This window comes from Acanthochromis polyacanthus, chromosome 8 (genome assembly GCF_021347895.1).
Source record: "Acanthochromis polyacanthus isolate Apoly-LR-REF ecotype Palm Island chromosome 8, KAUST_Apoly_ChrSc, whole genome shotgun sequence".
NCBI classification, from domain to species: Eukaryota; Metazoa; Chordata; class Actinopteri; family Pomacentridae; genus Acanthochromis; species Acanthochromis polyacanthus.
Window position 1 is genome coordinate 10696027 of NC_067120.1, and position 25271 is coordinate 10721297.

The following is a 25271-nucleotide window of genomic DNA, read 5'->3' on the forward strand; positions in this document are numbered from 1 at the left end:
CACTCCTCTTTGTTCAGTAGGTTTCTGGCTCCACCCCGAGATATTAAAACTCCAGAAAATACTGGAAAACACTAAAATCCCAACATCCAACTTGATAAAAGTGGAGGGAAAAAGCATGTGAAGAGGGCATGTTTTCTCTCTTCCAACATGCCCACCTGATATCAAAAAAGATGCACCCAAGTAAAACAAAAGCAGCCTAAAAAAGTAAGCCTTGTATTAAAGCTTAGTGTAGATAATAAACAGATGCACTTATTCAATTTCACAGTGTTTGTGGTTTAGAAAACTCTAGACTGAGAGGTGTTTCTTCTTAATATTTTTACCCATTTTAGATTAAAAATGTCTGTACAGCAGAGGGCATCTTTCAGCTACTAAAATCATGAGCCATTCTATACAATAAAAGTCTTCTTTTAAAGCTTACCTTAATGTTTGAAGACAGGTGCCTTTTCAGGTTCAGCGTTTGTGGTTTGGAAAACGCTATATTTAGAGGTGTTTGTATTATTTTATCGATCCAATTTATATTATAAAACAACGCTGTACGGACAGTGGATGACAAGTTCTAGCTCCTTAAATCATGAGCCATTCAAATAAAAAAAATTATCCATTTTGTCTTTATTTGAAAAATTAAAATAAAGTGCTTTTATATACAATACAAAAAAAAGGAAACAAAAACAGTAGTGATGTATGATACAAAAAAATACAATTCACAATATTTTTTACATTGGCAGCTGAATTTACAAAACAACTTTACATAAAAACTCGTTTACTTACAATATGACAAGAGTCTGAGCAACTTGTACTGTCACAAATAGAAGGCCTGACTATAGTGGTTTCATTAGGAGAGCGCAGACAACGATACTTCCACTGTGGCGTTAATAGTTTAGGCTTGTGTTCAAATAAAAAAAAAAAAACATGTTCAGTACCTGCACATATTTGACTAAATTACTGCCACTTTGTATTTGTTCTGCACTTAGCGGATTTTTTAAATATTATTCGGATGACAGCCGCCTCACCAAAAGCTGCCACTTGTGTTTATGTGTTTAATAACAGTCAAAGCATGAGTCTTTCATCCTGCATGAGTGATTATAGCTGACCAGTCTTTCATTTCTGCAGTGCCATTTACAGGAAATGTAACATAAATACTAATGTTTATATATATATATATATATGTATATATATATATATATATATATATATATATATATAAAATTAAATATTTCAAAAAAAATCAACCAGTGGTTATTCATGTACTACAGTTGAAGAATAAAATTTAGTCCCTGACTGAGGTTTAAGCCACCCTAATAAAAAATAAACTTAAAAAAACACCTCATGAGCGCATATTGTACAACATTAACACTATTAAATTACATGTATTCACGGTTGTCACTTTTTTCTAAGCATGGCCAGTCCTGTCACACCTACAGTGTAGCATTTTGACTCTACAGCACTACTACCTGGTTAGTTTATCATCCCAAGAGGCACGTCTCTTGATTATTGTTTCAGAAGGCATTATCCATTTTCCCCCCAAGGCGGATTTGTAATCCATAAACCTGCAATGTAGTAAGGCTTTTTAACATCATGTGCAAATCCCACGCATTCTGAGTCAAGTTGTACGCCTTCCCTTTACGTAGTGAACAATTTTACTGGCCGCATCGCAATACTAGAGCCGAACTCAAGTAAGACTTAAAGAACATAGTATGACGTGAAAAATGCTTTCAAGTTACGCTATCATCTGACTCGTAAAATTTGGTGGTTTTAGAATTATTTCTGCATAAGGAGATGAACTCGGTTGTTTATTACTGGATGAGAATGAAAGTTATTGCTTTTATGGTTGCCTTTAAAACCATTGAAGCAAGCAGAAGCTATTTTCTTCTATTCATCAACACTCATCAGTTAATATTTATATCAAAGGTGAGGCTATACAGATGTGTGTTATTTAAATTGGATTATGAATAGGTGCAGTATTTAAATATTTATGTTTTTTTTTCCTTTTGAGAATTGTGATAGATATTCAACATGTTAAAGTATGACTGTGAGAAATGCCTCTCTGTGAAGTAAACATTTGGCCACATAATCAGAATAAATATTTATAACTTTTTGCTGCAATAAATCAACAGCCTCAGATTTACATCACCACGCTGGACCCTCGTCTCTTATCATCTGTTTTCCTTACGCCAGCCTTTCAGAGTTTCATCATCTTCCTTCCTTGAAAACGCACCAAAAAAATGGCTAAGAATCTCTTGCATACGTACGGTTAGTGTAATGAGTGAGTGTGTGTGGGCGTGTGTGTGTTTGCAGTGCCACGGATCCTAAAGCAATTAACAGCGCCAACACCTTTGTGCTTAGTCAGTCTCAAGGTGAGGTTTTTCTCGGTGTTTACCTCACTTCACATTATTTGCTTTGCATAGGCTGCCTAGCTCATGAAGAACAGCATGATAATACCTGGAATGAGCTTCTCCCTCCTTTATCGCGTCAGAAAACTCTGACGGTTCGGGGTCAGGGTTCCTCACAGAAATATTTATACCCAGTGACGATTTCAATACTTAAAAGAATATTTGCGTCTGCATCCATGACTTTAGAATATTCTTTTTCTTTTCTTGGTATGTAGTGATTGAGGTGGTAAGAGTTTCTGCGACATTTACACTGAGGTGATTCCTAGTTGTGTTTTCTATCACGTCATAAATAATCATCTCTTCTTGATCAAGCTTTTCAACCGTTTATCTGAATTCGTCTTGCCGTGTTATATTTAAAACCATGAATATACTTGTGTGAATCGAAGAAACTGTGACATTTTTTTTTTGTTACTTGGCTGTCACTGACTTGTTCGTGTATATTGTGGCATTAGTGTTTACCTTGCTACAGTACAGTACATAGTGCATAGCCTCAGCGAAGGGTAGACTCTTACCAGATGACAGAATGAAAATAAAACAGCAAACACTGTGTCAGCCGGGTATGGCAACGTGTTTACTCAGAGCATCGCCGGTATATCATATGGACGGACTGAGAGGCAATGCTCTGAAGTTCGATCGCTAAATCGTAGCTGTGGTGCCACCTCTACGCTCGGTACATTCCCGTGAGCTGTGTGTGAAAGCGTCAAAAGTCTGAAGGCAAAGTGGAACTTCTTCAGCGTGCTTCAAATGCACTTGAATAAAGGAGTGAGGGGAAAGTAAAATGAAATGCACATGGACCACAGACACAGAACTAAAACATAAAAAGAAAAAGACAAAGTGCAAAATCGGTGTAATGAAATGTCTCTCGGCGAGAGTGCTGCTCTTATAATGTTTTGTCTTTCTCAACAAGTGCACTCCTTCCTTTGATTTCAAATAGAGTCCCTCCATTTAAGATGAAGCCAGCCTCACACTATCGAGTCTTTAATCTCGGAGCCCAGTCTGACTCTCGGCCGTGGGCATGTGGGAGAAATCTCTACATGGCTCTCTCTCAAGTTCAGAGGCCTCTTCTCTGACTCTGAGAAGCTCTTGCTGTTGTCGGGCGACGAGCACTCGTGAGGAGGAGTGCTGCAGATGTAGTTGTCATTAAGGGTCTGGTACCCCTTGTGATCTGACACCGACGCTGTGACTGTGTTGCCATTTAGCGGCAAGTTCTCAGCTGGTTTCCCCACTATTCTGGGCTTCTTCTGCTGCATGTTTGGGCACTCTCCCTCCTTGAGCATGGACTTCATGTGGTCACGGTTCCGGTAGACCACAAACAGGGAGAACACCACGAGGGAAAACGCCAGAAGAGCGCACACCACGATCAGCTCGTTCCAGTAGGTCTTAGTGTTGATCTGCGGCGAGCGGGTCTCCCCTGGCAGGATGATAAACTCCTCCTGGGAGATCAGAGGTGTGCGTGAGCGGCCTGTCAGGGTGGTGCTCTCCTGCTTGGCCTCGCCCCTCACGCAGTAGTTGGCCAGCAGCTGCCTGAAGCCTTCCTCCACCGACCAGCACTCGTAGGTTTCTTGCTTGTCAGCTTGAGCCACCACCACCAGTCCCCCTTCTGGGCTGGGGTAATGGAAGTGACCGGCGCTCTCACTGAACTCCCAACTCCTCTCTGCCAAATTAGAGCGCAGCTTGCAAGGCAGCACTTTGAACGTGTTGGCTGGGATAATGATCACCTGGCACGACGACATTCCTGTTGAAAGGCAAAGCAGAGACAGATCGGGTTGGATATTGCATGAAATGAGTTGTGGCACTTCACCTGGTGCAGACTTCCTAAAAAAAACGGTTCCATGAAATGAGCATATTTTAATCAACACTCAATTTGACAAGCAAAGCACAGAAGAACAGAGTGCTGCTCTGTAAATCTCTGACAGGTTAGAGAAAAAGGAGTTCACATACGTGTATAAGGAGGTCTAGCAAACCGTGGGCTTGGTACGGTCTTGTTGCAAATAGCTGATGTGTCTGCTTCATCTACATCCTGCTGCCAGGTACTGAAACACAATTATAAAGTGTGACTTTAAAATGCAGTCGTCTAGTGTTTACAGATCTTAAAAAGCTTCAGTTGCTGAAATGTTTGTAGATTATTGTGCAGAGGGATACATACTTGCTCGGTGGAGAACGCCTGACATCTACACACTGCCTCCCGTTCCAGCCACAGTAAGGATCTCTGGAAAGGATGCACTCCCCACAGCTCTGATAATTAGTGCAGTTAGCTACCGGGACCTCCACCAGTTCAGAGAAGGAGGAAACATAAAGCCGACCCTGTGGAGGAGAGATGGCAAAGCAGGGGACAGACAGGAAATGCCCCAAATTCAGATACTGGGTTACGATTTTCCATCTAAAGTCTTCCTTGTCTGACCCTGATCTAAATATACTGTATTTTCTTTAAAGGGTTTTAAGAGGGAATTTTCCCCCTGGTGTACAAATCTAAGCAAATACATGCCAGGATTGGGGAAGTGTCACAAATCCAGCTGTTAAAACCCCAGCTGTTTGCAGATCCCCTGAGAGAAAGTTGCATGTAATTAGCTCATTAAACACGAGGTTTGCTTTAGGCTGTGACTCTTAATGGCTCATGGAATCCCTAAACTGGCAATAAATGAATTTACTGAGCTTATTAGCTCTCGCCACGAGAAAGCTCCGCAAATGAAATTGGACTGGAGCAATCCACTACACCTTTTCAGTGTCCAGCTCAATGTGTTGCACTGGTTGGGCGTCGCGGAAGAGCACCATCTCCTCAATGATGTGCATCTTGTTGTTGACATTAATGGCTTTATGGAGTCTTCCATCATCTAGAAAAGACATGGTTTGACTTGTAATTAGATTAGAAATGCTAGTTGTGTATAACACAGTGTGACACAAAGAAGCAGATGAGAGTGTTTGAGTATAGGAAGTCCTTTACCTGTGCCGATGAAGAGCACATTATAGGCCTTTTTAGCCGCTGAGACTCGATGGACAGCAATCTGCGTGTAGCGAACATTACGTTTCAGGAGAAGAGGCTGGCTGCGGATCACGCTGTCCATCAGGAAGTGGTCTTTGACAAAATTCAGCACCTTGTCGGGCATGTGCAGCGACGACGAGATGCCCTCTTCCCTGGCGGCGTTTGTGATACACTGTGGAGACGAAACAACACGCCACCTTTTCACATATCGTACATTCACTCACACTGGGTAACGCCACCAACTGTGGTTGTACAGCACCTCTTTGTTTGTTTGTTTATTCATGTGTTTTATATTTTGCACAGATTCAGCTGCCAGGAAATGAAAGTCACAGCAGTTTGATAAGAATCGTGTTTTTTTTTTTTGGAGTGCAGCTGGAGTGGCGCCAGCTTGACAGATATCTGCTTAAGCTTTGATCAGCAGTCAAATTGAGGACATGACTGATGAGCAGACAGGAACATCTGAAACCTCTCATGCAGCTGATAAGACACACCGCTGTGTACCGACATGTATGTGTCTGCAGGTTCTCCAGCAGAGGGCAGCAGGTGAGCACTCACCGCTCCAGGCCGAGGCTCTGGGACCGGATGGTTGTACGTGTACCACTGTTGAGTCTCTCGGTTGACCTCTCGGTATCGCCCATTGAACGCTTTCTCCACCTGGTCCATAGTGAAGGAACAGACCGCAGAGCTTCCTGATGCTCCCTTGTACCTTATAACACAGAAGCGAGTATCTCAACAACACTGACTTATAGTTAATGTCATTTAGCTGAAATAATATGTAAAGTTTTAAATGTAAATGAGTCTAAATTCTCCCACATATCAGAGACGTTTTAAGTATTAAAAGAAATCACCAAATTTAACGTTATATTTCAGAGTCTAACTGCTTGAATATATCCATGGGCATCACACAAAATCTGCAGAACCTTCACACTGCCATGACAACTGTAGTGGAGAGTACTGAGCAGTCTAAAAAGTATTTCGTATGAAAAAACATGTCAGGACCAGGCCTAAAAATCCCCTTTAGTGAAAAATCAAGTTCTTTGTTTTTTTTTTTTTTTTAACTTTGTCAACATGTCTATACGGAATTTTCATATACTGGAAGACATATCACAGGTAAAATAAGGATCCCTGGAGCCTCATTTTACCCGTGGAGAAGCACTTTTGCCTTAAAACTGCATTGTGTTCCTTCCAGCGTTTCACATGTAACAAATCTAAGAAACCAATCCTCTGAATTTGCAGGGTGGGACTTTTGGTATCATTTTCTTTCCTCTGAACATTTTTTTTGGGTTTGAATGCATATGGCAGAATCACTCCAAAATTACAACTAGCCATTGTGTAATGTAGATTGTTTCAGCAGAGTTGTAGGTGAGCTGGTGTGCTTGAGTTCCAGCGAGCGGGGAGGAAAGAGGTGGGGGCTTTATAGATTTGCAAATTATAGAAGAAACAAAGATGTAGTTACATTTAAGCCATTTTAAGGAAGGAAGGGATCATTTTCATGGAAAAAATCTTGTAAATATCTGACTTTAACACATAAAGATAAGTTTTAGGGGTTCAATGAGTGACCGGAGAGAGATTATTAAAAACTCAATCAGCGTGTAGAACTGTCTGGCTAATTCCTAACAACGTTACAGAGAAGTCTTGTGACTCTGAAGTATATATGATACCAAGTTGGGTTTTAATCCCAACATTTTTGTACTATACCTCATTAAAAAAGACATGAGTTAATACTTATGCATGCCAAATCTGCATAACATATCTTTAAGGTAAACATGCATTTGGTAATGTGCAAAGTTGGTCCTCACCACTGAGAGGTGAACACTCCATAAAACACAGTGTTCTTCCAGTCCTCTGGGCTGGGTGTGAGCACAAACATGTCTTGGATTATGTTGAAGGGGAAGCCGTCATCAGGAAGCGAGCACAAGAGTTGAGCCTTCAGGAAAGTTGTCCATTTCTTCTGCAACACCCTCTCACCTCCGATGTCACCCTGCAACACAATTATTTAAAGGTTGGAGTCTTTTCAACTCGAGAGCAGCAGAGGTTGCAGCAATCTAAGACTGACACCTGTGGTTGCTGACAATTCCTCTGCACAGTCTGAGTCACAAGTGTGATCTAATGGGATGCGACAGGCCTGTGTGGTGCACGTCATGACACAATGATATGCACCATTCAATACATACTGGAATATACAGCACATATTGTGCATTATATTGTTTTAGAAAATAATCCTGTCATGCTTATTTGCCTTCTTCATGTCAAAAACAGAAGGAAAGCGCTGTGTATGAAGCTAAAACTGTTTGAATCGATGTAAATGAAAAGCATTAACCTTCTATAGTAAAACCATAATGAGCTAAGTCAATTGTGCCTGCAACACGGATATACCCTGAGGCAGCAGACTTCTAGGTCATGAAAACAATATACATCATCACAACTGGCATAGATAAAAAACACTCGGGGCTTAGAGGAGGGCAAATGCTTTTAAATGAAAAAGAAAAAGAAGCATTGCTCCCCGACAATCCTTCTTCACTGACACTACCGCTGTGATTCAGCGCCTTTGGCACAAGCCTTCAAAAGGCTACGAGTGGCACGGGACCTCCTTGACATGCAGACTAATTTGGCTGCGCAGATTTTACAATAAGATATCAGCACAAGTTAGAGGGCAACTACATCTTGAAGCCTCAGTGTGGAAATGATTTAGAGTGATTTAGAGTGACTGTATAACAAATTGCATTCCAAAAAGAGCTACAGGTCTCAGGAAGGTGACTATAGATGAAGAGCTAAACTGAAGATATCGTTTCGATTTCAGAAAGATGTCGTATTTAAAGAGAGGATTAACACAAAGCCTGTTTATCATAGAGCTAACAAGATCAAAGGTAGCTGCTGCGAGCAGTTTTCAGAGACCAAAGAGAAATAGTAAATGATCTAAAGCAACTAAAATCCTTTACCATTAAGCTTTAATTACGTCCACTTTAGTATAACATTAATCAGAGGAAATAGCAGCACTGGATGGAAAGGGAAATGACACATGACCAATACTGAGCTTCTGAAGCAATTACTTATTGTAGTAACCCAGGCAGATAATGAGCAACATAGATATTCCCTGGTCCTTCTGGCTGAACCTAGTTTTATAATTCAATGCCACTCTGAGCTTAAACTGACTTCTGAATAATTGAAGCAAATGCATTCCATTCATTAATCTGCTGTAAAAGCATCCCTTGTTCAAAAGGCTGTTCAAAAAGCCATGAACATGGCAGTAATGGCTTCTTTCTGGGAAACAGAACAATCCTGCAAATGAGAACATGCTTTGTTTTGTTTGTTTGCGGCAAAACATTGTTTACCATTCCATAGTTAGCCTCCATGAAGTGGGATCTGTGTACTAAACACCTGAATATACAACAGAGATGGGATCTGCAGCCGACACAGTGAGTCAAACAGGATTTAGGGACATGAGGACAAAGACTGGACTTACATAATTTATTTGAACTGGCATATAGTATTACTAAAAGCCTGTGATACAATCTACCTACTGAGCATATTCCTCATTTTAAAGCTTTTTTGTTTTTACTTTTTGAAATTTGATTTATTGTTTTGTTCAGGACACATATTCCCAAAGCTGGCACATCATTCCTAATTTCCTTTAGGGAATCTGCACCAAGGATACTCTCTATTCAACACAGATTTCAACCATATCTGACAAACCCATCATCATTGTGCTACTTCAGTCAATATCTGCATAACTATTCACTGAAATGTTTGTCTTAAACTGAATGTAAGGAAAAACTGAGTGGATAATTGCATGCAGATAATAAAAATAACCCCCTGAGCAGTGTCCGACTGTGAAACAGCCCCTGTGATTCACAGCTGGGCTTTCTACGGCACCACCTCAGACTGTCAGCTCGTATTTTCCATTCCCTCCAGTGATAAACGTGATTGTTTTTCCAGGAGACAAGCAGCAGTGTGATGTGGAGAGCTGGTTTGGCTGTTGCATTATTAATATTGAGAAAACCCGAAAAATAATGAACAAATACCGCGTTAGAGTTGGCATTTTAGTTTGAAAGGCCTGAAGTGTTGCAGCAGGTGATAAATCATTTCTGCACACAGATCTTGAGCTACAGTAATCCCAAGCCATTTTTAGTTGGCTACAGAATCCTGTTTGAGCACAAATATTTGGTGAAATATGATAAGAATCGAGAGAGAGGATTTGGAGTAAAAGAATCAAACATAGAGAAACGTGCAGGGGAAATGTTTTTTCTGTACCAAGAAGAATGTGTTTCTGTACCAAGATTTCCTGCGACACTGCCCAGAAGGACTGTGAGCTATACAAGACGTATTTAAGCGTAAGCGGCTTTCAGAGGACTACCTACATGCCTGTATAGGAGCATGCAATGAGCACAAACACATGTGAAATGCGCAAACACACAAATAAACCCCTTCCCTGGTTTGATAGATTCCTATAGAGGCGGTGGGGGTAGATGTTGCTCAAGGGTAAAAAAAAGAAAAGCCTCTTTAGATGGACTATCTGCCTTCAAGCATCACTCACCTTACACACGCGAGCAATGCGTGACACAATGGTGTTGTCAAAGAAATCAAACTCCTTCCCTGCTTCACTGAAGAAGAAGTAAATCTTATCATCATCGCCCACTAGGTTACCCTTGGGCAGACTCTCCTGTATGTAGGCAGAGCCAACAAAGGCTGGATCTGAAAGGAAACCAACAATACTGTCACACTGGGATCAAGCACAGACGTCCCTATTCCCTCTGACATCAGCACACTAAATGGAGTCCAGCTGCAGCAAGAACTGACAGACTGCAGGTAAACACTGTGAGCACAAATAGTTTGAGAATGTCATTTTCCCAAATAAGATGTGATGTTAAATATTATATCTAATTTTGATTGTGAATAAAAATAATGAAGGTCACTGTCTTCCAGTCACCTTGAAGCCAGTTGAGTGAGTTTTCCGTTTTTAGCGCAGTTCCTTGGCTTAGACTCTTGTAAATGATGGGTTCATTTCCTTGGAAATTACTGACTGTACCGGCGTACAGCTCTCCATCTGCAATACGGAGAAGAAGACCAGCATAATCACAGTATTTATCACGAGGGAACAGGCTTCTGCGTCATACACAATAATGAAATCTAAAGGCTTCATTTTGTCTCTGTATCAGCCACATGTGTCTTGCTACTTTACTGATCCCCACAGCGGCTTCTATAAATCAGAACAAATAACAAAGCCAGATTTTTATCGTCAGCTGACAGCCATTGTGAGACCTACCAGCCATGATGGCAGTGGACTTGTATTCAGGGTTGAATGGGCAACGACTCCGTCCATCCTCTGTAACAATCTCACCGGTCTCACTCTTGGCAAGGGAGAAGTCTGCGGTGTTCTGGAGGAAACACACACACCAAATGTCACACGCTCGGTCGAAAGCTAGAGCTGTAACCTGCTCCGACAGTGACCTCAGTGAAAAGGTGAGGAGTCGGCCTTTGGTTTAGGTTGAAGCGCGGGTCAGCTGTGTTTGTTTGTTATGGATTGTTGTAAAAGGCTCGAAAATATTTGTAGAAAAGGATTAAAAACCAGTCTGATTCTGATATAATCCGATTGCATGCATCAAATATTTTGATCCATTTCCCATGGGCACAGGAGATAATACAATTATGCACTTTTATTGTATCTAGCTGGGTAGAGCCTCCGCCAGACTGCTAAGTGAGTTGAGAGGCAGGAAGCAACATGCATCAGATCTCTTCCTGTAGAATCTAATAACTGAAGCACATACAAAGTCCTGCACAAGAGGTAATCAATTTTTCTTTGAAGAAAAAAAAGGACACAAGGCAACGTTTTTTCTATACTTGTATAACAAGACAAGACTGCGCACCAAGATGTGACTGTTTGATGTATAGACTTACTATATAAGCACAGATGGGGCTGAAGGCGTACGTTCCACACACGTACAGATGAGTGCTGTTCATACGTAGTAAAATCTTGATGTAGTTGAAGCAATCCGTCTGTATCAGAAACACAGAAATCAGTTTGAAAAATAACTTACACACTTCATGTTTTTTAAAACTACAAACAAAGTGATGTAGGTGATTAGGCAGGTTTGAATTAGAAAACTGACTGAGTACAGATTTTAGCCGTTTTACCAAACAGTTCACATATTTTTTCAAATGGATTTTTTTTTCCATTCTTTTGCCAGACATTGTGTTTATAGAAACTTAGAAGGCAGGGTTAAATGTACAGAAAACACAAATGATCAGCAGGTTCATCAGCAGTTTACAGAATTGTCAGATGAGTTGTGGCACTGCAAATACAATTTCCACTTCTAAAAGCATAGATTCCTTTTGCTAATGTGTTTCCACTTAACAAAGGTTGCAGGTTTGTATGTTTAAGTGGAGGTGGAGCGGGCTGACAAAAGAAGGAGTGTAATAGGGGAAAAGTGTGTTTGAAAGCAAAGGAAAAATCCATTGTGATAAAATGGAAAGTTACAACTTGACAGGAAATGTCCAGGGTACTGCCCTGGGTCTGACTCCCATAATGGTCAACTTAACCAACGAGGCAAACCTGCAGTTATGTAAATAATGTTTCAGCCATGTGAGTTCAGCTACTTGAGCTATAAACCAGCGGTTCACTTGCCTGCAGGTCTTTGCCTTTGAAACTGCACTCCTCTCTCTTCCTCTCTGGAGTTTTCCATGTGAGCTGCAGGAAAGAAACGCCGTCAGACTCTACTCTACTGTAGGTATAATACGGTGAGGTCTGTTATATTGGCCTCCTAGGATCATATCATATTTATTACCATATTAATATAGTACCTCTGGGATCTTATTATAACTACATTCATATTGATACAGCATATACATGGCATTGCAGTTTACAGACGCTCACACACTGGCTCTTACATTTCTCTGCAGCCTGACTGCGCTGATATCAGAGAGGTTGAGAGCGAAGAGAGTCTCCCGAGCGCCAACATACAGCATGTTGTCTTCATTACTGAGGAGGAGAGAGGTGAAGTTGAAAACCCCGCTGACTGAGAAACTTCTGGTCGTCCTCTCCTTCGCATCTAGACAGAAACAGACACAGGAGGAGACGTGGAATTAATTCATTAATTAATCTGTCCAGGTTGCATAGAAGGTGTCATTCAGTACATTAAAAACCTATAAAACAATTACATGCTGCTGGAGATAGAAAATGACTACTTGAATATGCAAATAGATGCATTTTGAAGATGTTTCTGTGTGTGCTCACAATATTGATGAACAGCGCAGATACAATGTTGATGCTCTGTCTTAATCAAACACACTCCGTCAACCCTGACGAGCCTCACTGAGCTGCTTTTTCATTCCTATGACAACTACACTGATGAGAAACTTTTAGTGTCTTAATGTTGATGAAGCGTCGTGACTTGAATTTGGTTTAAAAAAAAGGGAAAAAAACATGCATAAATTGTCTTAAATATCATCTACCTATGCACAAGCATTTTTGACACAAGCAGACAGCACACAGCAGAGAGCTGACAGGAAATGAGGAGAGCAAGGGAAAAGATATACTACAAAGGTCCAAGTCAAACTCTAAACTTGTGAAAAAATCTGTAAAAAATGTGGAAAATCTGCCAGCAAAGGTGCCAGAAAATATACATTAAAGACTGTAGGAACTGATACATGAATTATGGTTTTAAAAAAGTGTATTTTTATGGTCACACATTGTAAAAAGAAGAAATTATCATTTGTAAAAATACAAAAAAAAATACAGATTTTGAAAGTAGACATTATTTACAGTTTTGGCCTTTTTTTCCCCCACAGTCAGCATGCAAATTTTCTCTGTCATTTTACTAGCTATTATCTGTGATCAAAACAAAATAAGACAGTGAAAGTCTGCAAATTAACAGTTAAAAAATTGTTTATAATTGTTCAATCGCTAATGTACATATTTTTTCCTTCAAATATCTGCTATTATCTATCAAAAACAATATTTTTCTTCTCTCTTTCTCTCTGGAGTTTTCCCACTGACCTACATAAGTATAAAAACAAAACCAAAAGAAAAACAGTGCAACTACTGTTGTTTGATGTGGATATTATGCACAGTTTTTTGTTTATTTTTATGATTAACATCTAAATTAATAATTTTTTTTTCTGAAATTTTAATAGTTATTATCTATAATGAAACAAAACAGGAAAAATCTGTAAAATAACACTAACCTAAAGAAACAATACAAATAAAAACAGTTTAAAAAGTGCATTTTTTACTGTCTAGCCAATGATAAAGTGACTACATAGTTCACGTTTTAGACCTTCGGAAACGCTCCAGAAACAAATGAGCTTTGACGTCGTAGGGAATTATACCAGCAAGAGAAGACAGACGGAAACTGTAGATTTCAGTCTTTAATATACCTTTAAAAACCTCATCACAAGACATGAACTTTCACTGTGTTTCTTTGTGTGCAACTGCAGCTTCCAAATTGTAGTTTCAACTCATCAGAGAAAGACAAAGTCCTCATATTTCTTCTCATGTTCAGTACTGTTAGTAAGCGAGTGGCTTTGTTCCAACTAAATTAACACCTCCTGACTTAAGCCAAGGGTTAAATCATCGTCTCTCCTAATCACTGCTTTAAAGGCCCATGTGTATCTCCGAGATGGAGCAGTCCAGAGGCCTTCACTGCCAGCCCAACTTGAAAACTTGAACAACTTGCCTTAATTGCATGCCAGCACAAACAGCAGCAGGGAGCTGATGGAAACTTGAAATGACTGAAGCTCTGATACAGGACTTCTGCCCCGAAATGTGATGAATGAGGAAAGAATAACAGACCACAGAAACCCATTTATTTAACTCCGATACAGTGATGTGATTTCATGTTCATAGAGGAATGTTGTTCTCTGTGATAAATCTTTAAACTGCTGATGTAAGGGATTGTACACAAACTACATAAACATGATGTTTCACTTTTGAAAAAGGCCAGGCCTCATAATAATTTTTTATCTGGACCCCCTATTTGAAAATGCAACTCTCCTAAGCCAATGTTTAAAAGCAATAGGACAGTAGGGAATTGGTTCAACTAGTATCTTCATTAATATATATTAAAAAAGAAATTTAAGATGACATACCCTAGTTTAAATGACATCTTAAAAGAATAACTATTTTCCCATCATTAAAAAGTCCTACAATAAAGAATTTCATTTATAACAAATGAAAATTTGGTAATGGAAATGCACTCCAAGTCCCCAAAATGCTGCAAAAAAAATCCCCAACAGAAACACAAACAAGAGTAAAAGCAAAAACACAGAGTTAAATGCTCTCCAAACAACACAGAACAACATATATGAACTCACAAACGGAAAGAGATGTGCTACAAATGTCTACACCACAAGTCCTCTGGGACACTAGGCGGAGTGATGGGCTCCAATTGGATAAGCAGCAACATTACAGACAGACAGGCTCAAAGCTGTTCTGACCATAGACTGTATAAGAAAGACAATCTACGGTTCTGATTTATATCTTGGGATTGTGTTTGTGGCTTTTCTAGGTTTTGATATTTTCCAGGTATGAAATAAGTGACCAGTTTATCGCAGTAATGCCTGTTTTGAATTCTGATCTGATGCTTTCAGAGATTTTCAGTCTATGAACCAACTAAACATGATGCATTATTACATCAAGACAAAGTCAGTGTAGGTTTACCATAGTCAGTTGACCTTGTGAGACACCTCATTTGTGCTGTTTTTTCGCTGCTCAAACTTAGACGGATTGCAGGTGTAATAGAGTGAAACTGGATTGAAACCACAGGCGCTGGTGGTAATAATTAAAATCATAGCGCTTCCCTGCATAAAACCTATCCAGCCCAGGTAGAGTCATTAAGTCCTACCAATAATAAGCTCACTATGTGGTACATGCCCTGCAGTACGTGTGACCTAATATACCCTCACCTCGGTGGGAAGGTACAGGAGGCTAGAGGACTTCCTGTCCCTCGGGAAAACAACATGTTAATAGCAGTCCATCGCCACAGCAACACTGAGCCATACTGTAGTTAAATCTGTCTGTAAAACCACAAGAGACTCGGCTCTGCGTACTGTACATGGACCCACTGGGGCCATTCCCTTTCCTTTTCACTATCATTACAGGATAAATGGACTGCTGTTCCATGCCGGTTCTGTTTCCCCCTGTTTTTTTTTCCTCCCCACAGAGCCTTGGGCAAATTTAACTGTGATTTACAGAGAGAGAAAGACAAAGGCCAAAGCCAGAACCAAAACAAAAGCTTTGAAGGATTTTAACAGAGCAGGATATCTACACAATTATTCTCTGGAGGCACATCACCACTGTCATACTTAGCAACCACAGTTGACAAAAAGAAACAATAGGGCCCCCGATTGAGTATCATTAAAGGTATCCAGGAGGGTTTTGAAACTGTACAAAGCTTCCCCTTCATAATTTCAAGAAAACAGTCATCTTTCAGTGTAGACCAATTGGTTTACAGTGCTTTAGGTAATTGTTAAATGGCACATTTTAATATCACGTTTTGTCCATGTGCTCTAAAAGGTATGCTTAAACAAACGGCTGGACGGACTGAAAATTACATGTTCAAATTTCAGAGAGAGGTTTTAAAGCCTTGTAGGTTAATTTCAGTGCATTTTTTATTTTGTCACTTTGATTTTACATCCTGCAATGTTAGCTAATAAGATAAAGAGCCAGATAATTCCCTAAGGAGTTGGTAGAGACCAACACAGAGCAAAAAGGAGAGCAAATACTGAACCTGAACTTATGAAGAGGTCAGAAATACAACTCTAAATCAATGCTAATGTTACTCTGTGCCTACTGGATCTTAGGACTCAATAAGACAGATGTTGACTTGCGACATACTAATAAGAGATACAGAGAACAACAAAAACAAAGGAACCTTCCTAAAACTATCAGATGAACTGGAATAGTTGTAACCTTTTAGTGTAAATGTGTTTTTAGCCTAAACATGATATGAATTATATGAAGAAAGGATTTTCCATTAAATGTACTAAAACAGTTAAATGATTTGCTGAAAAAAGTTAAAAGCCAAAAATGTTGATAATTGATAATTAGTTGACAAACACGCCAAACATTTATTGGTTCCAGCTTCTCAAACGGGAAAATGTACTTTATATTGGACTGCTGATCAAACAAAACAATAAACTTCAACTCAATGAAATTCAGACTTCTTTTTCACAGCGTTCTGTCTTCAAGATTTTGAGAAAAAGAAAGGGCCGACCTGATGAATGAAGTTGTATTTGAACTGATTCTTAGACATTTTGGACATGAACAGCAGCGTGAAACAGCAACATGGTCTTCAGACCACAAAACCGGGGCAGAATAAACCCAGAGATCGACCACCGAGCAGACTGTTATCCCAAAACCACCATCACAAGCTAATGATTGCATCGTACTTGAACTCGTCCTGCCCTGCACTCCACATATGCCACAGTCTCTTCAAGAATCCCCTCCATTGTTGTTTGACTGTCTGAGGTTGATTCCTGACGGGTCACTTCATGACAATGCAGCCCCAGAAATGTTGCGGTGTTCACCAGGAGGAGGGAAGACACAAGAGTTCAAAGGAAGCACTTAAGAGTGGAAGAAGACCTTGTAGCCACGAAAGAGACAGCGAGGGCAGACGTGGCCATTGTGTCGCTGCTGAAGAGGTACAACAGTATCATACTACAGTTCATCCTTGTCTATCTTAGCTTTCTTTCTTAAGAGAGCAACCGAGAAAAGGTCCATAAAGAATAGATGTTTTAAAGTGCATCTCATGTTGGAGAGGTTCATTCTTAAGGTGCATTTACATTGAAGTGGTTATATTCAAGATACTACATGAGTTTTACAGTGAGCAAACAGTATTTGAGTTGACTGGTTGATCATTTATTCCTCTAAAAGAGCTCAAGAGACTTGGATCATCTATGAAAAGGCACATCTTCATGTTGTTTTTTTCCTTTACGTCACTACCAGTCTTGACATCCTGATATACTCTTGTACAAATGGGGCTTTTTTTGTCTGTTTAGGTTCTAAGATATCATCTCTCAAGATATTTTAGAAAAACTAAACAGGAGCCAATCTGATGGCTCTGTTAAGAGTGGACACTGCACAGATCTGTCAACATTTTTCACAGGAATTACTTCCTACAGGAGATAAAGTTCCTATGAAGACTGAGGTCTGGATTATTCTGAGAAGTTGGGATGTTGTCTCTGCAAAGACAAATTACTGCTGGGGTTGAAAACTGTAATTTTTCAAACTAAATCGAATTTAACTCCATTTTTTTGGGATATGACACCATCTGAATGGAAAGATACTTGAAAACTGCAGCACATAAATCTAAAATTATGTGAATGGCTACATATCCCCTGGGAAAGGTCATTTTTTGCTTTTTGTTCATTGTTTTGTTGTCTGGGTGAATTGATGCTTTGTTCTTTTTCTGCTAGGACGTTTTTTTTTTGTTGGCATTTTGCCTTTATTCAGATAACACTGCAGAGTGAGAAAGAGGAAGTGTGGGCAAGAAAGCATGTAGGAAGGGTACATCTAACCAGAGACTCACTTCTTGATGGCGTATCTGTCCATGTGGTACGCACCATAAACACTTGGACATCAGGTCATCTTACAAGGCAAGAAATTCATTTTCACTCAATCAAAAACTTAGAAAAGTAAGACAGAAATCTCTGCTTTGCTGTTTCTGCTGGACTGATGATGGAAACAACCAGTCACTATCTGTCCAACTACAACTGAAAACGCTACACAACAAGGAAGCCAGAAGGACTTTACACCTCAGCATGTCACTGATACCTGACCTCTGACCTTAGAGTTTCAAAGAGCAGTTCTGAGCAGTTGGAACACTTCATGAACAGCAAACTCTTTGGTTGAACCTCTGACAGCTGCAAGCAATGTGAGATCATTACCATTATTATGTAATTAAAAGTCATTTCAGCAAATGACAATGCTAAATGGACTGAAATACTCACATGGGCTAACTTGCTAATCTATTTAGAGGAGAAATTAATTATACTAGGCTTAAAGGAATCCTACTACATTTCTCTAGCTGATTTCCTGATGGGTCCTTGTCCAAAAAAGTAGTTGGATCATTAAAACTGTTGAGCATCGCAGCTAGAAGGGAACTGTAGAGTAATTTGTCCTTTGGTGACAGTGATCTAAGTGCCTTCTTTTGTAGTGCAACTATAACAGGCTGATTCACTCAGTCCCCTCCCTTATGAGTGGGCTGCCTCTATCAGCTACTACAGCTGCATGTTCAGGAGATCAGGTGATTGCATACCTCATTTAAAGCACTCGTTCTTGTTTGCTTTCTGCAGAACTACAAGGAATCATTCTCACAAACAACAATACACTATGTATGACTGTTAAATGAACAAGAAAGTCTGCAACAATCCGTCCTTTCAACTGGAACAGCTTCTCTTTCACGGTAAACTTGCTTGACTAAGAAACAAAGATTCTTCTTACCAATAAAAACAAGGCACCTGACTTGATAGCAGTTTGTTATTTCAGTGCTGGTCATAGTTCAGCAGAAGATGACCCAGAAAAAAGGCAATGTCTCTTTACTCCCTTTAAGAGCAAGCAAAGGACCCACGATAGATTATCTATAAGAGACGTCAGATGCCCCATTTCCAGTCTTCTGATTGTAAACATGACCTACATTATCATCCATGAGGGAGTATAAGAAGAATGTGTACGAGTAATGGTCTTACGAGAACAAGACTCACATTTTAAACAGGGTTGAATGGGCAGAAGAAGATGCACTCCTTGATGAGATGGATCGTTAAACCAATAGACCCGGGAGGACAGCCATGTAATCTAAACTTAGCCACCATATCACAACAGCAGTGTAACTAATGGTTCACACAGATTCAATCAGCGGTTTTTGTTGTGTAGGAAAAACAGTGTGTCTTGGATTTGCTTAGACAACATGATAGTGAGAATAATAAATTCCTGGAACTGCAGCCATTTAAAATCTGCCAATTCTTCATTCAGTTTAATTGAATAAACCAAATTGATGTATAAATATAGAGAGCAGACATGAATACAAAAATTATATCTTCTTTCAAAAAAACCCAATATATGTTCATGCTGTAATATAATATAGTAAGTAATATATCAAAATATCTACATTCTAGTTGTCATTGTGCAGCCTCTGACCGAAAGATTGGAGGATCTGACTCCTTCATAATTAAAAAGGTTACTTATTCCTATCCAAGCCACCAGCTTACAGACCGGAATCTGTATCCATCTTAAAGACAGATGGTGTCCAGCGAGAACACCAGAGCAAGGACAAAAAAAAATCCCTGGTGTCAGAGGTGGAAACTGTGAAGCAATTTATTTAATTGTTTATTAAAGACAGCGAGGGCAGACAGATGAGCCGCGACACCTCAGCATTAGGGTAATCTGGTGAAAATAGGGAGAAAAGTAAGGAAGAAGCTCCTCAGGCGGAGCGAAGAGACAGCAGGGACAAATCTCTTTCCTTTGTCTTCATCTGCCTACTGTACTTGTTCAAGGACTTTGCTCAGGATGGAACAGATGAACCCTTGTAAATCCAATTGCTTTTAGAAGAAGTGATTAAAACCCTCTGTTGAGAGTGAAGCAATGACCGCTGTCACAGGAAGCCACAGTGCCAACAGGAGTCCCACTGGGTCAGTGTCAGAGCAATGCCAGCACTCCCACAACTGTCACACTGTCTGGTGACATCAAGATAGAAAACAGCCCTCACCGGAGCGCTAACTAAATTATCCTGAGTAATTTCAAACTAGCTATTAAAAGCTGCGTGCTGAACGGGTAACTGTGTGGGAGAATGGACCTGGGAAGCTGAAGGACAAAGACTTAAGCATCTGGAATGCATTAAGACAACAGGCCAAGAGGGTCAATTCAGCGGGAGATTCATTAGGCAAGCTGTGAGCCTGCTGTTTGTATTGGTAAATTGTGGGGCTGCATCTTGTTAGCAGGATATTGTCTCCACCACACCATCCTGATGCTGAGATAGGTGGTAATTTTCGAACACAACTTCGGGAAACTGAGGCTGGAGAGTCATATTGTGAACGCTGCAAAATACTGTAAATGTCGAGGAAAGTGTCAAGATAAAGTGTGCATTACGCATTCACACAGCAGGGATGAGCAATAACAGAGTCGGGTGGTGCAATTTACTGTGGGACGTTATAGCATAGCTAGAAACTAATTAAACTGTTAGCGTTTAAATGCAACAGTTAAACCTGTCGTTTGTAAAGGAGCGCAGGATCCTGAAAAATGTTGATAAGGTAGTGTGCTGGTGAGAGAGCGGCAAACGCTGACCCTAGATTAACCACAATAATTTAAACCAGCTGCTGGTTCATCAGGAACTCGCCATGACCTCTTCCTCTGGTGTGAACAGGGCCGGAGCATCAAGAACAAAGGCCCTGCACACAAGGTCTTGACATGTTTCTAACCGTACAGCAGCACTCTGACCTGCCTGGCCTGACTCCATACTGTGTAATTACGGCCACTGTGTCCTCACAACACCTTGAAAATTAATGTACAAAGCAGCTGTTCACACTTTGAAGCCTTTTTTGTTTCTATTTCTTGTCATTTGGATATTTTGATTTTATGGGCAAGTATCATTTTAGGTCTGAAAATGGCAATTATTCTTACTAGAAAGCAATCTGACAATTATTTCCTCTATAAATTACGAGTCAAAAAATACTGAAAAATGACAAGAGCCGAATATGAGGCCTTCATATTGCTTTCTTTGTTCGATCCCAAATTTAAAATCACTTTTTGGTTGTTGATGTAATCCCTAAAAGCTTATCTGTGTATACCAAAGTTGCATAATTTGAAGTTTGTTTGTTTTTTTTTTACATGAAAATATTCCTTTTCTGCCTTAAAATTTTTCAGATGGAACTCTACATTGCTACCTCTCCTCTACAATGTGTGGATGAATGAAGTCTGTGCCTCTTTTTCCACTCACGCCTTCCCACTTGCTGCCGCTGGAGCACACCGGCAACTCTGCTCAACCACAGTAAAACTACACAAGTTGCAAGTTGGATTGTTGGAGTAATTTAGCCATACATGTTAGAACCACAAACCAATCCTGAAGAGGAATAATGATTTGGACAGCCCCACCCTCCAAGGTGACAGGATTGGCTCCTTAGATTTGTGACATAAGAAGCCTTAGAAGTCTGAATCTGTGTTTTTTTTTTAAAATTAACATCAATACATTGTAGTTTCAATGTTACTCAGTCATGGTGTTTTGATGACTTATTTAACTCATGAACTGTCTTCCAGTTTATAAAAAAAAAATATGGACACATAAACAAGTTAAAAAAAAACTTGAATTTCACTGGAGAGGGTCCAAAAACACATACTTAATTTATCATCATCTGAAAAAATAAAACAAAAAAATTCTTAAACCTAAAAACTGAATATTTGGATTTAAAACAGACCTTAACTATTAATAAATCATGCAAAAATTAGTTCAGTTTATACCACGTAAAGTCTGACAGACACTGATCACTGTTTTTGCTATTGGTGTGAGACTGCATGGTCATTATGTTCACCAAAGCAATAATCACTGAATTGAGTCACAATAGAAAGCAATACTTAGTCACTATGACTTTCCATTCTGTTGGACTCTCCTTGATGTTATCAAGTCTTTAGCAAGTGATACAGTGGAGTGTGTTTAAGTATTCATACCATGAGGAACTGCTGCTCAGCTATGTGGCACCAGTATTGAAAAGCTGTTATCTCACTTGACACCAGTGTCATTTTGAATTACTCGAGAGTGGCTGATTCAACTGGTCTAGACATGACAACTTTTAAATAATTAAAAACACTTCACTCCCACCGTGGGTCTGGCCCCTACACAAAATTAAAGCACGAATGTTGCATGATGTGTAAGAGGGGGCTGAGCTGATCAACGGGAAAAGAAAGACAACTTAAACGGCTTATAGGTGTGCCTTTAAAAAGTGTTCCAACACACTAAGCCATTCAACATGGTCTGCATTAAAGCCTGGAACAAAAGCAGAGAGAAAAGCAGATGCAGGCTTTACTCCCTGAACCCATGATCCGTCCTGATAGGCGCATAATGAGAACCAGACAAGTGTTCACACCATAACACATACAAATCCCCATTCATTATTCATGGCAGATTACCCTCTTCATTAGGGCAGAGGCGGGGACCATGGGACAGGGAGAGAGCAAGAGGGAAGAGGAGGGGAAGTTGGTCTACGACAATGTTGCAGGATGAGGATCAGCCCTGCAGGGCTCCAGCCCGCCTACACTGCCGAGGTTTTAGGCACACAAGACGTCAAGCTAAAAGGCATCCTGATAGGACAGAGACGACCGGGGACCATGATGCGACCAGGCAGTTTCTGCTGCATAAAGTTCAGGTCCCTGAGGCCTGCTGCTCTGCATTCTACTTTGATACTGTAAACACAATGTGACAAAGCCTTTCTGCAGGAGGCTGGAAAATGTCAGTGTAGCAGAACCGACAGCACAGCAAGACGACTCCTTCCACCAGGCCCCATTAACCTTCATCAGCTGGCTGAAACTTGCTCTTTGCTTCACAATCTAAAACCTAAAAACTGGTTTTTAAAACACCAACAAACGTCAGTCTTTTTAGACATTCTTTGTCAGACCTGTTGCAAAAGCCTGCTAGTAAATTTCAAGTGAGTGTGGGCTCTGAGCCATGTCGAAATATGCCAGAAGGAGCTGATAAAATGAGTCCTTGTTAAGTTTTATGTGAGATCGTAACTACCTCTGTTGTTAAAGCTGCTATTTCCTGCATGACCCTTCACACAAAGGTCAGAGCTTATCAACATGGTTAAAGTTACAGCAACATAAATGCTCTAATGAAACAGGTTGATGACGAGGATTAGTCTGGTTAGCTCCAACAATAGAACTAAAATAGGTACAAGATAGAAAAGACAAGCTTCAGCTTTAGTGAATACATGGAATGTAGACAGGAGGCTTCTTTCATGTGGGTTTTGCATGTTTTATGGAGTTGTTAAACATGGGCTGCACACTCGAAAAGCAAATCTCCCGATCAGAGCAGGGAAAAGTGTGAAGCTTCCTTTCAGTGACTGATTGATGGTGTGTGTTGTTGTGAAATGCTCCTCCAGAGCCGAGCTGTGGGCTTAGCTGAGTCTGGGAGGTGACAGAAATTACCTATTGGTACAGAGGTCCATCAGGTGGGAAGGTGCAAGCTCAGACAGGCAGCACGGCTCACGTACTCGAACACTTCCCCAACTCGAAGTGAACCTCATACTGGAAATTGAATGCACGTCTAGAATAGGTTCCTAAGTGAGATCTATCATCACAATCTTGCCTGACATGACTCTAATGATGCCTGAACATGAGTCACTAACTGCAGTTGAATCACTGAAAGCCTCCACTGATCCCATAATCTATCATTTTGTTTAATTTTCCATGGAGTCACTAAAGCACAACTAAATCCAACTTGTCATCTGAAATAGTGCATCTTTTAAATAATTAGATCACTGATGATAAAATCCCTACTTTGGTGCTGGTGGTGATCGGAATATCTATGAAAAGCAAATCATGTCACTCAGAAAGGCCTAATTTAGCTGCACTCCCCAACATAATTTATGGGTAAAATATTGCTGGCATATTTGCTAAGCTCATAGGCATCTGGCAAGTAGACATGCAAGAAGTAGAGATTATATAACAGCAATAACTCTGTGCTTGAGAGACTATGTCCGAGTGCCCTCAGTAAGTCGCAACACAATAGGCCTGTTCTTTTCATAATTGTGTCTGAACTGTAGGTACTTGATGGAGCCGCCCTGATGGAGCTGCCATTCACAGCGTGGATTTATATGGAATCGAAATCATTATTGCGTGAAAACACCATTTCGCCCCATCTAAATCCTTTTAGTTCTAACAATGGACACATATGAAGTGTACTGATTATTTTCAGTGGACAGAGTTAATGAACAGGGACACCACCGGGAATTGCATAATCAGTTCTGCGAGAGCACAAAATGTAGGTGTACTTCTGAGCTACCAGATAGTAAATAGTTCTCTATCCATGATACAAGTTCCCTGACTGCACAGCTGTGCAGCTGGAGAAGAAAAAGCTACTATTTTACTACACTCAACAAAAATATAAACGCAACACTTGCTCCCATTTTTTATGAGATGAACTCAAAGATCTAAAACTTTTTCCACGTACACAATATCACCATTTCTCTCAAATATTGTTCACAAATCTGTCTAAATTTGTGATAGTGAGCACTTCTCCTTTGCTGAGATAATCCATCCCACCTCCACAAGTGTGCCATATCAAGATGCTGATTAGACACCATGATTAGTGCACAGGTGTGCCTTAGACTGCCCACAATAAAAGGCCACTCTGAAAGGTGCAGTTTCATCACAGCACAATGCCACAGATGTGGCAAGATTTGAGGGAGCGTGCAATTGGCATACTGACAGCAGGAATGTCAACCAGAGCTGTTGCTGGTGTATTGAATGTTCATTTCTCTACCATAAGCCATCTCCAAAGGCGTTTCAGAGAATTTGGCAGTACCACCAACCAGCCTCACAACCGCAGACCACATGTAACCACACCAGCCCAGGACCTCCACATCCAGCATGTTCACCTCCAACATCGTCTGAGACCAGCCACTCGGACAGCTGCTGAATCGGTTTGCATAACCAAAGAATTTCTGCACAAACTGTCAGAAACTGTCTCAGGGAATCTCATCTGCATGCTCGTCGTCCTCATCAGGGTCTCCACCTGACTCCAGTTCGTCTTCGTAACCGACTTGAGTGGGCAAATGCTCACATTCGATGGCGTCTGGCATGTTGGAGAGGTGTTCTCTTCACGGATGAATCCTGGTTTACACTGTTCGGGGCAGATGGCAGACAGCGTGTGTGACATCGTGTGGGTGAGCGGTTTTCTGATGTCAGTGTTGTGGATGGAGTG

General features: G+C 40.4%; 1 protein-coding gene across 1 annotated transcript in view; it reads right to left on the bottom strand.

The window, feature by feature from the left end:
* Positions 1 to 586: 586 nt before the first annotated feature.
* sema4ba (sema domain, immunoglobulin domain (Ig), transmembrane domain (TM) and short cytoplasmic domain, (semaphorin) 4Ba) overlaps positions 587 to 25271 on the bottom strand; it is a 53591-nt gene continuing 28906 nt past the window's right edge. The window contains exons 3-15 of the mRNA XM_022191349.2: positions 12256 to 12416; positions 11993 to 12055; positions 11266 to 11364; positions 10634 to 10745; positions 10298 to 10414; positions 9905 to 10062; positions 7170 to 7351; positions 5926 to 6076; positions 5332 to 5542; positions 5106 to 5221; positions 4537 to 4694; positions 4332 to 4423; positions 587 to 4125 (exon numbers count right to left, since the gene is read on the bottom strand). Of these exons, the coding sequence (XP_022047041.1) occupies positions 3353 to 4125; positions 4332 to 4423; positions 4537 to 4694; positions 5106 to 5221; positions 5332 to 5542; positions 5926 to 6076; positions 7170 to 7351; positions 9905 to 10062; positions 10298 to 10414; positions 10634 to 10745; positions 11266 to 11364; positions 11993 to 12055; positions 12256 to 12416 (2393 nt within the window). The 3' untranslated portion in view covers positions 587 to 3352. The remainder of the gene's footprint in view (positions 4126 to 4331; positions 4424 to 4536; positions 4695 to 5105; positions 5222 to 5331; positions 5543 to 5925; positions 6077 to 7169; positions 7352 to 9904; positions 10063 to 10297; positions 10415 to 10633; positions 10746 to 11265; positions 11365 to 11992; positions 12056 to 12255; positions 12417 to 25271) is intronic.